Below are 14,511 nucleotides of genomic sequence, written 5' to 3'. Positions count from 1 at the left end.
TCGGTATCCAGCTGCCTTGTTGACCTAATTTATACATAAATTAAACATTATTACATATTTTCTCATTCTAGGAACAGGTAATATTACCAATGTGTTGGGGAAATGAAAAAAATTGACTGAAAAAAATCACGAATGCATATGTAATCATCATTACATAATTATTGTACCTACCATCACAGCCTTCATATTGTAATTTGACAGCCCCGTCTTTCTGAATCCTCACATCCTGTGGTCCCTCAATCCTCTTCGCAGTATCCACCACTGATGCACCGGCAGCTGGGCCAGAATTCCTCCTATGTCCCTGAGCCAGGTTTATGCAGCATTGGTAACACACTGCCCAAGCCTGCTCTTCGTTTATCGGTTGGCTGTAGAGCATTAAAATCTCCTCTAAAGACAGTTCACTTCCCCCTCTTTCCTCCATTCCGTCCATTTTTGCCATCCCGGGATACGGCGTCGCATCTCGCTGGACCCCCGCAGCAGGGCCGATCAGCTCTCCGCTCTCCTTGTCCGCATCTCGCCGCTTGGCCATTCTTTCATTCTATCGACCGAGAAGGGCCGGTGATGACACGAATAAACCGGGAGCCGCAGATAAACAAACGATCCGGGCAGCCTGAAGACATCGGAAGAGATGCGGTTCCCTCTCCCTCGAAACAGCAGCACCACCACGGACAATGATTATTATTTCCCCCGCCTTGTAGTGTTTTCGTATGGGTACCAGTCATATGACGGATTGTTTGCATGGTCTGAACGCCTGTCAGGTTTCGGTCGACTTCAGAGGAATGCATACATAGGTGACAGGCGCAGCTAGAGGACTTTATTTCCCACTTTCCCTGTTATTTTGTGCCATCTGCTGTCCAATTTGATAGACTACAGCGTATGTGAATACATCTAGGCAATGTGCAGGCTACTCTGGCAATGATGTTATGCTCTCAAACAAATACTATTTCTCAATGATGGATTTGGGAGCACATTTCTATTCATATTTAATTCCTCATATTAATGTTTGAAGGCAGGGATTTCTTAAGGGTTATGTACATTCCTACTTCTCTATGGAGGAACTTCCTCTAACTACCCTGCCCTTAGTTCTGCAGAGGCCAAGCATGACTCACTCTCTTTCTCTCTCACATACAACTGTAAGCGTGGAAGATTCCTGCCGGGCCGTTCATTGTAATATGTTGTCAATATGTAATGTTTACAACCTTACCTACCAATATAGCCTACCAACACAGACAAACGCTAACCCCAATCACAGACAAAATACAGACCATTTTCTTCATATTGACTGTTTTATCTATTCATAGCATACATAATGCTTACACATACATATATATCTCTTTTAACATCAAATATACACAACATCAGATAACACAAATATAGCATCTTTGTAACACTATTTGTTGCCAAGGTGAACCAATATCTCATGAACACGTACCAGATATGCTTGGATGTGCAGGTAAAAGAACAAATTGGTCACATATACAAGTATCTATGAATAGTACCACTCAAAGATGTAGCTATCAATATGCACAACACAGATGTGGAATGATTGAAAATGCTTAAACTACCATAAATAGATAGAGATCTTATCAGTTTCAGCACATAAAGGCCCAATGCAGCCGGTTTATTGCAACATCAAATTTCTGGGTAACAGTTAAACTGTGATTTTTTTAAATTAAAATGTTAAAAAAGTAACAGAAAATAGCATTTTAGCAAGAGCAATTTCTCAAGCAAGAATATGACTAGGACTGTTTTGGATTGGAGATGGAAAAACTGAAAACTAGCTGTTATTGGCAGAGAGGTTTGGAACACTTTCATATTGGTTTATTCATTAATTTGTCACCAGTCAGGCCAAAACTCCATCCCACCAAAACAGGCTAAAATGGCCTTATTCCACAATATCGTTCCAACCTCAGTGGAAATATATATAAAACACAGGAAATCACAGTTTTGACTGCACTGGGCCTTTAAATACAGTGTACTTTGATTATGCTGTTTTCCAAAAAATCTGTAAACAAAACCAACAAAATAAACATCAAGCCATTGTTTGTCCTCAGTTTGTACAGATGGAGGGGGTCACTTTAAGTGCTTTAAACCACAAGGAATGAGCATGCACATCTGAGGAGAGCAAGGATAAACAGTATCACCCAGACATGAGGAGAGGAGGATTAGAGAGGAGAGGAGATAGCGGGGCAGAGAAAATAGCAAGACTGGGAGAAAGATTTACGGGAAAACAAGTTAGTCGGTACTCAGCATAAAGACAAGACAGAACAGAAGGGTCAGGTACAGTGAAAATCTATTTAAAGTCCAGCAGGTTGCAGTCTATCTTGTAGTAAACATAAGGGTAGTACTCCTGCTGGCTCAGGTTCAGACCAGGGATATCCATGGCAGACTACAAGGGAATAAAGAAACACAGACCATTAGCTTACGTGGAAAATAACATTAACACGACAGGGATAATGTGGTTGTCTAACAGGTCTGCTGAACCAGACAATATCAAATCTCATTTAGCTAATGTACCAGAATTTTTAATACACAACATGTGTTTGGCATCGCAATGCCCCATTACTACAAAGATAGAACAAGTATTCATCTGGACACAACGGGTATATCACGTCTAATTACTCACATCGATGACAGCTGCAGCGCTGCTGTCCAGGTGTTTGTATAGGTCATTGAGAACCTCCCTCAGTTTCTTCATGTTCTTCTTGTTGGGCTGGAGCAGCATGGCCTGGAAGTTCACAGGCAGCCCATATCTGTGGGAGCATGGGCAGAGCAGTTAAATCACTAACAGCAGGCACAGCACGCAGTCAGTTAGAATTTTTATTTGTATTCAGGTTGACTTCTTGTCACTACAAGCATCTTGTCGCTCACAACAAACATCTAACAATTGGACGACTGTTAGTACAGTGTGATCGTCATACCTTAAGACAGACTCCACAAAGACCCTCAGAGCCTTGATGTGAATCCATGCGATGAAGGCCTCACTGAAGTTCACTTTCAGCCATCGCACCAGGGGCCCCTGACAGAGGGAAAATAACACTTAGGGTTAGAGGCTCCATCCACCCCACTGTGTAGCTAGCACTGTCCAATAGTTTCACCCGCCCAACCCATCCCAGAATGGTTGCAGGGATGTCCGAACACTAAGTGTACATGTAATGAAACATTTCTTTATAGTGTAACATTTCGGTCACATATACCTTGGTCAGGCATCATATTCCCAGTCATATGACTTACAAACTGCTTCTTCTTGTCTGTGGAGAGACGTGTCATCTCCTCTTTGTCCGCATTCATCTCCTGCTCGTTGTACTGGAAGTCCCTGACTGTGTACCTGATAGAAACAGCAAGAGAATTACATACATAGAAGAGTGTGTGTATGTGTATATTTGTGTCTTACTTGTTCTCTCTGGCCTTGTGTCTGAAGTCATCAATGGCCTTCCTGAATAGGGTGACGCTGAACAGACCACTGTCATGGTCCTCAAACAGCAGGCTGTAATAATGGGACAAACAGAACACAGTCAAACAGGCATGATGGACTCACAATGAAATCACTTCCTGAGCAGAAAATACTAAAAGAGATATGAAAGATATGGATTGAAGAGACTATGTACTGAAGTAGTTATTTTAACATGCATTCACCATGGGCTCTGAATCTCCTATATACTTACTTAGTGGATCGGGGTACCACCATTTCAGACAACGTTTCATAGGTCTTCTGCCAGTCAGCATAACTCGTCCTAGAAGGATCCGGAATTGTTAGACAGCAAACAGGTGTTGTAAAAAAAAGTTTAAATATGACACTGTTGTAAACTGGGAAAAAGTTGTACTTACTTTGGTACAACCACCAGCATAGTGATCAGATACTCAGAGTCAATCACAAAGTCCTCCTTCTTGACAATGTCAGCCAGACTCCTGGTCAGCAGGCTCCCCCTACAGACAACATGGTATTGTATGATATATTAATGATAATGTAAACAATGTTGAAAGAAACAATTGAACAAAGCAAATATGCATTGGAAGACTTTTCCTCAACAACACTGGTTCAAATATAATTCTCACTGAAGGCATAGATTAGAACAGGGGTAAATATAGTCAGGTCTTCGAGCAAAAAACTTGACTCACGCATTCTTCCTCTCCAGATTCTGCAGGTTCCCTTTCAGGTTGTTGTAGGCAGACGCTCTGGCCTTCAGGTCGTTGTCAATCTGGCTTACTTGCTGTAGAGAGGAAGAGGTCAAGTACTCAGAATACGACCCACGTAAAAACTGTGCGCACAGTGTTTAACAACAAATTTACTCAAGAGGTAGTAAAAATACAGTTGATTGATACCATTGAAATATACTATCAAAATCATGACTACATGACAGTTATAAAAAAGGGTCTCCGTCTAGCTAATTATCAAGAGAATCAGATGAGGAGGGTAGGAGAAAGACTTGCCTTGGATATGATATCAGAGATGTTCTTCAGTGACTGCTTGATGGGGTACTTGGCCATGTCCCACTGAAACCGTGTGATGTAGGTCACCAGATCCACTAGAGGGAATCAAGGCATTGTTATTGAGAAAAGGACTTGTTAGCATGACGTTTTTACATTATGATGCATGGCTTTATGGGTAATTGCAAGATACTCTAATCAACCATTTCTAAATGTGCTGGTAATTCCTTAGTATTCAGTATTAACAACAGTTTATAAGGATAATTGCTTCGTCAATCAATGTGCACAGCAGAGGCAGAAGCACACTTCCTGGATTCATTGTTTTTCAGGAGTCCTTTGTATGTGATGATAACTAACTAGCTAATCTCCAATGTCCTCCATTGTTTTAATATGAGTAACTTGTATGTGATGATAATGATAGAAATAGAATGACTAACTTGAATGGGAATGGCTGTTCTAGTAATTATATTTCTGCGATAATAACTGCCTCCATTGTTTTCATACCAGTATCTTGTATGTGATAACTACCTGTATTGTTTTCATATGAGTAACTTGTATGTGATGATAAGTACCTCCGTTGGCCAGCAGGTTCTCCTGGACTTTGTCTCGGCTGTCCTCCAAAACATCAGCCATGTACTGAGACACCTTCTTCACCACACTGTAAACAGCCAGGAGACATTCACACAATCAGGCTGCAGTCAGCAAGCCCTCACATCAAAATGGGATTATAAACCTGGTGGTTCGAGCCCTGAATGCTGATTGGATGACAGCCATGGTATATCAGACCGTATACCACGGGTATGACAAAACAGTTATTTTTACTGCTCTAATTACATTGGTAAACAATTTATAATAGCAATAAGGCACCTCGGGGGTTTGTGATATATGGCCAATATACCATGGCTAAGGGCTATATCCAGGCACTCCGTGTTGCGTCGTGCAAAGAACAGCCCTTAGCCGTGGTATATTGGCTATATACCACACCTCCTCGGGCCTTATTGCTTAAATATAGCACTCTGCTCAAAACATCAAAGTCTAAGCAGACTGTAATTGGTCAGGGTATGAGTGTTTATATACAGTGGGGCAAAAAGGTATTTAGTCAGCCACCAATTGTGCAAGTTCTCCCACTTAAAAAGATGAGAAAGGCCTGTAATTTTCATCATAGGTACACTTCAACTATGACAGACAAAATGAGAAAAGAAAATCCAGAAAATCACATTGTAGGATTTTTAATGAATTTATTTGCAAATTATGGTGGAAAATAAGTATTTGGTCACCTACAAACAAGCAAGATTTCTGGCTCTCACAGACCTGTAACTTGTTCTTTAAGAGGCTCCTCTGTCCTCCACTCGTTACCTGTATTAATGGCACCTGTTTGAACTTGTTATCAGTATAAAAGACACCTGTCCACAACCTCAAACAGTCACACTCCAAACTCCACTATGGCCAAGACCAAAGAGCTGTCAAAGGACACCAGAAACAAAATTGTAGACCTGCACCAGGCTGGGAAGACTGAATCTGCAATAGGTAAGCAGCTTGGTTTGAAGAAATCAGAGCAATTATTAGGAAATGGAAGACATACAAGACCACTGATAATCTCCCTCGATCTGGGGCTCCACGCAAGATCTCACCCCGTGGGGTCAAAATGATCACAAGAACGGTGAGCAAAAATCCCAGAACCACACGGGGGGACCTAGTGAATGACCTGCAGAGAGCTGGGACCAAAGTAACAAAGCCTACCATCAGTAACACACTACGCCACCAGGGACTCAAATCCTGCAGTGCCAGACGTGTCCCCCTGCTTAAGCCAGTACATGTCCAGGCCCGTCTGAAGTTTGCTAGAGAGCATTTGGATGATCCAGAAGAAGATTGGGAGAATGTCATATGGTCAGATGAAACCAAAATATAACTTTTTGGTAAATACTCAACTCGTCGTGTTTGGAGGACAAAGAATGCTGAGTTGCATCCAAAGAACACCATACCTACTGTGAAGCATGGGGGTGGAAACATCATGCTTTGGGGCTGTTTTTCTGCAAAGGGACCAGGACGACTGATCCGTGTAAAGGAAAGAATGAAAGGGGCCATGTATCGTGAGATTTTGAGTGAAAACCTCCTTCCATCAGCAAGGGCATTGAAGATGAAACGTGGCTGGGTCTTTCAGCATGACAATGATCCCAAACACACCGCCCGGGCAACGAAGGAGTGGCTTCGTAAGAAGCATTTCAAGGTCCTGGAGTGGCCTAGCCAGTCTCCAGATCTCAACCCCATAGAAAATCTTTGGAGGGAGTTGAAAGTCCGTGTTGCCCAGCAACAGCCCCAAAACATCACTGCTCTAGAGGAGATCTGCATGGAGTAATGGGCCAAAATACCAGCAACAGTGTGTGAAAACCTTGTGAAGACTTACAGAAAACGTTTGACCTCTGTCATTGCCAACAAAGGGTATATAACAAAGTATTGAGATAAACTTTTGTTATTGACCAAATACTTATTTTCCACCATAATTTGCAAATAAATTCATTAAAAATCCTACAATGTGATTTTCTGGATTTTTTCTCATGTCTGTCATAGTTGAAGTGTACCTATGATGAAAATTACAGGCCTCTCTCATCTTTTTAAGTGGGAGAACTTGCACAATTGGTGGCTGACTAAATACTTTTAATCTACAGCACCAGACTAACAACTGTGCACATTATACAGTATACTGATGAAAGACCTTTTAAATGGAAAATGGACCTGTAGGCCTACTAAGGATAATTGGTTATCAACCATTTCTTGATAACCAATTAATCAGTTGGTTAACTGATCATTAACAGTTAATTAACTGATCATTAATTAACTATTTACAATCTGTTTCTCACACAACTATTTTTTTTTTTTTAGCACTGTAGTTGCCTTCACTGAACCAAAATTATGTGGATAATACTTGATATGATTACATTCCAATTGATGTGCGATCAGTGAATGATGGAGAAAAACTAAATTCCATGCAATGACAGTATGCTTGATGTCAATAAGACTCAGGCTTGTTTGTCTAGACAAATGACACCTAAAAACGCTTTCAGATTAAGAAAATCCAAAATCAGTCTGTAAAGGTGTTACTTTGGCTTTCTCATCTTCATATTTCCTACAGATGAGTTCCAAAACAAGGCTGTTATTGCCCTATGAGAGGTAACTGGGTTGCTGATGTTGACATTTTTTGAGAGTCAATGTCTACAGAGGAAGCAGGGCTTGCTTAGTATGTGTGAATTTTTGGACTTCAAGGTTTTCCAAGGATTATAAATAACTTCAAACCAACAGTAGCACACAAGTCATGAGCGATAAATATGACTGAGTAAAGAGATGCTGGTGTGTCACCAAACTGTAAATTGCTAACTTTAGTCTGTGGGCCTGCTAGCCTCACGTTGGTGTGAAATTCCTTATTGTAGCAAGGTTAGGGCCACGGAGGGATTAGAGAATTGACTGGACTCCGAAGACATCACAGGTACTTTGACAAAAATAATATGTCTATCACAACACATTCACAATGGACAAGCTGTATACATAGTAATGAATTTGATATTTTGTACAGTAATCCTGAAGTGATACTTAATGTTGAAAGGGGAAATTGCAGTGTAGTAAAAAGCCTACCCTTCAATAAAGGAGTCCAGTTTGGCCAGGTCATCTGACAGCCCAACTAACACATCTAGCGTCCCCACCTGTTAATGCAAAAAGGACAAAAGGACAAACGTGTCAAAGCTTTGATTCGAACAGTATTTCCCCTACCATCATATACCCAGGGTGAGCCCATTTTATAGGTGGGGTGAGTGCATTGGTTTCATTGGCTTGATACCAGAGGCCTAAATGTTGCTTTGAGGGCCTTTGATCAAACGAGGGCCAACTCAAACTAGGTCAAAGACTGAATGAGAGTCCTGAGGTTAGGGGGTCTGGTTGTGCTGCATGCCTGTGTTTTGTTTTCTCAGTGACATCTGAGAGTCAGTCACCCAGCAGTGACATTCAGGGGCCCGTGTGCTTTGGATGGCGGCGCTTTTGTCAGGACCCCTTCATGTGTTGCAAAATGTTCCGTCGCGTGCCATGTACCCCAAGTGGCAAAGGGGTCAGTAGGGTCACAGAGGATAACCATCAACCATCCTCTAGGAACTCTGGATACTTTCCCTGAAATGTAATGGCCATTGAATCATTTTGGACGGATGGCACTTCTGGAGTAATGAAAGGAGAAAGCTTTGACCCATAGCATTATTAACAGATCACTTCTTGGGAGAAGTGAGTGAACAATACTTATTTCTCTATCGTTGCTTTTGAAGTAATATGGGGAATATGATTTCATTTGCGAGTACACTATGGAAATGTTTCGTGGAAGCCTTGTTCCTTATAGGAATGTAGACGGGCTAGTAAGTATAATGAACAAAAATATTAACACAACATGCAACAATTTCAAAGATTTTACTGAGTTACAGTTCATATAAGAAAATCAGTCAACTGAAATAAATAAATTAGGCCCTAATCTATGTATTTCACATGACAGGGCAGGGGCACAGCCATGGGTGGGCCTGGGAGGGCATCTCTATTGCACTCCACACTGCCCTTTCCCACCTGGACAAAAGGAACACCTATGTGAGAATGCTATTCATTGACTACAGCTCAGCGTTCAACACCATAGTACCCTCAAAGCTCATCACTAAGCTAAGAACCCTGGGACTAAACACCTCCCTCTGCAACTGGATCCTGGACTTCCTGGTGGGCTGCCCCCAGGTGGTAAGGGTAGGTAGCAACACATCCGCCACGCTGATCCTCAACACGGGGGCCCCTCAGGGGTGCGTTCTCAGTCCCCTCCTGTACTCCCTGTTCACTCATGACTGCACAGCCAGGCATGACTCCAACACCATCATTAAGTTTGCTGATGACACAACAGTGGTAGGCCTGATCACAGACAACGATGAGACAGCCTATAGGGAGGAGGTCATAGACCTGACCGTGTGGTGCAAGGACAACAACCTCTCCGTCAACGTGATCAAGACAAAGGAGATGATTGTGGACTACAGGAAAAGAAAGACCAAGCACGCCCCCATTCTCATCGACGGGGCTGTAGTGGAGCAGGTTGAGAGCTTCAAGTTCCTTGGCGTCCACATCACCAACAAACTAACATGGTCCAAGCACACCAAGACAGTCGTGAAGAGGGCACAACAAAACCTATTCCCCATCAGGAGACTGAAAAGATTGGGCATGGGTCCTCAGATCCTCAAAAGGTTCTACAGCTGCACCATCGAGAGCATCCTGACTGGTTCCATCACTGCCTGGTATGGCAACTGCTCGGCCTCTGACCGCAAGGCACTACAGAGGGTAGTGCGAACGACCCAGTACATCACCGGGGCCAACTTTCCTGCCATCCAGGACCTCTATACCAGGCGGTGTCAGAGGAAAACTCAAAGAATAGTCAAAGACTCCAGCCACACTAGTTATAGACTGTTCTCTCTGCTACCGCACGACAAGCGGTACCGGTGCGCCAAGTCTAGGTCCAAGAGACTTTTAAACAGCTTCTACCCCCAAGCCATAAGACTCCTGAACAGCTAATCAAATGGCCACTCATACTATTTGCATGGGCTTTCTCCATTGTGATTATTTTATACTCAACCAAACTGAGAAAACTAGTAACTTGTTATTTATTTAGCACTGTCAACATATTGTTATAGATGGTATTGTAAAAGTCCATACCGGTATGTGGCTCTGTACCGGTATTCACGATATATTGCCCAGCCCTACAAGTTAGTATGGTAATGTTGTAGCTACTATCTATGGCTACTACTGCAGGCTAACCTTGAGGTCTGGGATGTTGAACTTGTTGTTGGTGGACAGGTTGTTGTTGCGCGTGGTGGCCACCATCATCTGGTCCCATGTCTGCTGGCAGGTCTTCTCTCCAGGAGCTGAGATCAACCAGAACTCTGTCATGGTTACAGCTATACACTGATGACTACAGGCTCAAAACGAAATGCACAGAGATGGGTGCTGTAAGACAATAAAAAATTGTACTTGTTCAACAGGACTTAATTTGTAGCACAGTATTATCAATCCCAACGTTATTCTCTATTTCATGTTGATACATCAGTAGCTAAATGATAGCAAGACAACATTGACTGCTATTTAATCAATCTGTCTTCCCAAACCTGTCTTATCTACGTGCTGCTGATATATCTGGTTAGCTAGCATGCAAGATAAAGGATATTTGTCTTCTATTGCTTTACATCAAAAGTTGCTAACGTTAGCTAAACCTCACTAACGGTACTGCAAGTGACATTCTCAGTTGATTGAAACATGACCCATAGCTAGCTAGCTGGTATCACATGATATCGAGATTTACAGTAAAAAACAAAAGACAGTTTTCCCATTTCTTACCTGAGATCTAATGACAAAACTATTCGAACACTAATTAATTACTACCGTACAATTCCTATGGTTTAATATTCATAATTGCCAATCAAATCCTAATCCTAGAGGTCTTTCCAGCAGCATCACATTCAAGTCAGCTGATCAGATGAGGAACAGAAAGGCCTCTCGTGGGGGAGGGGAACTTTTTGGCGTCACGTCATTTGACAGACGACCTCAGCTGGTTTGGAGGAGGTACTACAGCATGGACATTTCAAAACAGAGTAGGATGATTTTTTTTTACACAAATACTTTTACAATGAGTAATTTTAACCATTGAATTGGAATTGCATGATCCCCTCAAGAATGTACTGTACTTCTTGTGGGGCTACAGGTTGGAGAGGGAGAGAGAGGGAAGGGGAGAGAGGGAGAGAGGGAGAGGGAAGGGGGAGAGGGAAGGTTAGAGAGGGAGAGGGAAGGGGGGAGAGGGAGAGGGAGAGGTAAGGGGAGAGAGGGAGAGGGAAGGGGAGAGAGGACACAGACAATCTCAAATGTCCAGTCAGCTGTAATTTGGGGTGTAGACGTTCTCAATTTGGACAGGAGTCCAGCCGTTTCCTGACTCTGGGTGTCTCCCTGCTCAGAATTCAAGGAAAACCGTACAAAGGGACATGTTTATAGTTCAGTAGGTCTGGGGTGCATTGTTTGGGATACAATGCCTGGTCTGGCTGGAGCCATCCGACCAGCCAACCCCTCAGATCAAACAACAGGCCAGGGACCAGGGTGGGCTGCCCACTGTTGGCCGCAGGCCAGTCTACAGGGACATGTCTGGGCACGTGCACTGTAATCACTGTCTCATTTGGGCTACAGACACACAGACTGGGTCTGGGTCATTGAGTGGGGATGATGATGTGAGGAGAGGTATTAAGTGTGTCCTCAACAAAAATTGCCTCTAATACAAGTTAGTCATACAGTGTGAGATTTCTGAAAAACCTATGGATGAAGGTCATTGCTGTAACTTTGTGTATTTCAAAGATGGATGTCAACATTCTCTAACATTCCCATCTCAGTTACATGGTTTAATACATCCAAAGCATTACACAAAAATAGAGCACCAAGTTTGTTGTTGAGTCCTATCAACAAAAACATGTGTCACATGCTCCCTCTAGTTCGAATGCCTTGTATACTGTGCTTAACTTTACATATCACATGTTTGAACTTTTACACATTAGTTTGAGTGACCATGACACTGACAATACATCTTACTACAAAAACATGACATGATTAAACTGTAAATTACAAAATAATATACAACTACACATTCCTTCTACTGTGTACAAACTTTCAAGATCCATGTAGTGTCCTCAGTTTCGTTCACTGTATTCAGGTTAGTTCTATTTCCCCAGCTAGTTATTCTGAGCCTTCTGAGGGACATTACAGTAAATCTAATCTAGTATGTCTGAATTATTATGGACTGCCTAGGGCAGAAAGTGGGTGGAAGGTTTTAAAGAGGGAAATTGTGTGAGATAAGCATTATTTTGTATTATTGTTTCAGTGGCAGATTGGGTCTATTTGTCGACCTCTCTGATACTAGTGTTACAAGGCCAACATGTCCAAGGCTCGAGTCCAGAATCAGACTAATTGACTTCAGGAAAATATTAGAGACTTGAGAAGAGAGGGATACCGGTGTGCTTTTACAGTTTCCTTTTGAATGTGTTTATTCAGAGTTCAGAGTAACCTGTAAAACACTTTTTATATATAGAATGAAATAGAATAGAATATTGGTATTTTATAGTAAATTAGCGGAATGCAGTAACTTTTATTTAATGTGGTCAAATTCTCTGACTGGATTTACACAGTTTGTATTTGACCCTGCTCAAAATTCAGCTTGGAGAAAAGGTCTGTGTAGAGGTAGTTTTACTTATCAACATTCTTTGGCAAATGCGTAAGGCTGAAACACCATGGTGCAACTCACAGCATTAGAAACAAGTACTAGATCAAGACCCATTGTATAATTCAGAGACTGATGATTGACTATATTCATTTAGATTTAGCCATTTCAACCTCCCCATACCTCTTCTACACAACAAAGAATGGAGTGATTCACTTGACCTACCAAAGGATATGCGCTTAGACAACCACTGTGATGCCAGTTATTCAATGAAGAATTGAGTTTTCCACCACGTTCACTAGTCTTGTGACATTGTGCTTTGTTGCAGTGTAACATAACACTATCTAAGAACTGTGAGGAATACCTTAATTTGTCCTCAAATGTCACTATTGTATTTTTGTTGGAGGTGTAGTGATTTGTAAAGGCAAATAGGATGGATACTAATTACACAAATAGGTTTCCCTTTTGTAGGAACAATAACATACATTGCTTATTGATTATTTTAAGTTCCACTATGATTTATTATCACAATCCATAGAGTCCTCTGATAAAAGAACATGGAGCTTTCATTGTGTGTAAAATATGTGGTGTTTGCTCATGCAACAGTAATTGTGTTCATATCGATTGGCTGTTGGTCATACTAAATAACTCTGTGTAAATAATCTGGGCTTCAGTGGGGTGATATTTTGATGTAATCTGGCCCCGGTTTGCAAATGAGAATTCCAGTTGCACAATGCACGCCATTGGAGTGTTTTCACTCACTGTGGGCGGTACACACTACGACAGCAAGTATGCTCAGTGTTCCGGGCTATTATGATCACAACAATAAAATTAAACATTATGTTTTTCTGGAAGCCACTTTAGATGCTATTTGTGATTATGATTAGACTCAATGCATACCCTCATCTACAGTCTTGGAGAACAGACACAAAGCTCGGAACAGATTCTTTTGTGTTGTGGTCCATATGATAAACTTTCACTTTCAAGTCTTGACAATTGGCCAAGAAACTTGTGTTTGAGCAAAACAAACATAACCATTGTGTATTGTTCCCTTACCAATACCCATAGCTCATCTGACATTATGAGTTCACACTCCTCTAACCACCGTCTATCTAAGATAAACAGGCCACATGTGTGGGTTTGGACTTTGCACATAAGCTATGTACCGGTGGCTATTCATAGGAGCTAAGTGCATGTCCTAAACTTACTCCATCATTATATAATAAGGAATTTAAATCATATTTGGTCCTTTGCAGGCTAAATACAAAGTGATCAGGGCCAATTGAGGATCATATGGGACCAATAATATTAGTATCATAATTGTTCTTAGCTATAAAAAAAATATGTACATTATTACAGTTTGAATTGCAATTTAATGTTTGACTTCAGGAAAATATTAGGCACAGTTATCCATATATTTAATTTCAACACTCATTGTCAAGTTTTAGGATAGTCTGGCTGGCTGTTCAGACAGATCCCTGATGACTACACTAATTACTCTATTAATCCATTGTCTGTAAAAAAAAATAAAAAAATACATCACAACAAAATGTAATATTACCTACATAACCAAGTTGTCAATGATACAACAGTCAACGGGGGAATAAAAAAAAACTGTCAAATGAATCAATTTGCAGGTACCCAGTCCCCCTGGCTGAAATTAAATTAATTTAGTTTTTCCAATTTGGAATAGACCTCCTTCTCCACCAATTGGCAAGAAGGGTGACGTGTAAATTCGTCTGTGGGAAATATACCCCTTTGCGTTTTCAGAGGGAAGCAAAACTTCACAAACTCTCCGCAGACAAGGCAACGTGAACGTCGAGGAAATCAAGAGGCAA

At 41.5% G+C, this 14,511-nt stretch overlaps 2 protein-coding genes across 8 annotated transcripts in view; both read right to left on the bottom strand.

The window, feature by feature from the left end:
• LOC139564496 (protein spire homolog 1-like) overlaps nucleotides 1–726 on the bottom strand; it is a 61,348-nt gene extending 60,622 nt beyond the window's left edge. For 3 of the 7 annotated variants that reach the window (XM_071384063.1, XM_071384065.1, XM_071384064.1), the window contains exon 1: nucleotides 172–726. In XM_071384063.1, coding sequence (XP_071240164.1) covers nucleotides 172–529 — 358 coding nt within the window. In that variant the 5' untranslated portion in view covers nucleotides 530–726. The remainder of the gene's footprint in view (nucleotides 1–171) is intronic. The other 4 variants (XM_071384067.1, XM_071384068.1, XM_071384066.1 and 1 more) reach the window with 3 other exon arrangements.
• Nucleotides 727–1,267: 541 nt separating this feature from the next.
• On the bottom strand, nucleotides 1,268–10,976 carry LOC139564499 (V-type proton ATPase subunit C 1-A). The gene is made up of 13 exons (XM_071384072.1): nucleotides 10,816–10,976; nucleotides 10,240–10,428; nucleotides 8,056–8,123; nucleotides 5,001–5,086; nucleotides 4,432–4,526; nucleotides 4,120–4,211; nucleotides 3,829–3,927; nucleotides 3,666–3,734; nucleotides 3,395–3,487; nucleotides 3,235–3,328; nucleotides 2,922–3,019; nucleotides 2,627–2,753; nucleotides 1,268–2,389 (listed from the first exon to the last, which is right to left on the bottom strand). Exons 2-13 carry the CDS (start codon nucleotides 10,369–10,371, stop codon nucleotides 2,294–2,296), a joined length of 1,149 nt encoding a protein of 382 aa, XP_071240173.1. The 5' UTR covers nucleotides 10,372–10,428; nucleotides 10,816–10,976; the 3' UTR covers nucleotides 1,268–2,293.
• Between the last annotated feature and the right edge of the window lie 3,535 nt (nucleotides 10,977–14,511).

The sequence above is a fragment of the Salvelinus alpinus genome, chromosome 35, assembly GCF_045679555.1.
Source record: "Salvelinus alpinus chromosome 35, SLU_Salpinus.1, whole genome shotgun sequence".
Taxonomy (NCBI): Eukaryota; Metazoa; Chordata; class Actinopteri; order Salmoniformes; family Salmonidae; genus Salvelinus; species Salvelinus alpinus.
The sequence above is the reverse complement of the archived record's forward strand: the minus strand, read 5'-3'. Positions and strand labels throughout refer to the sequence as shown.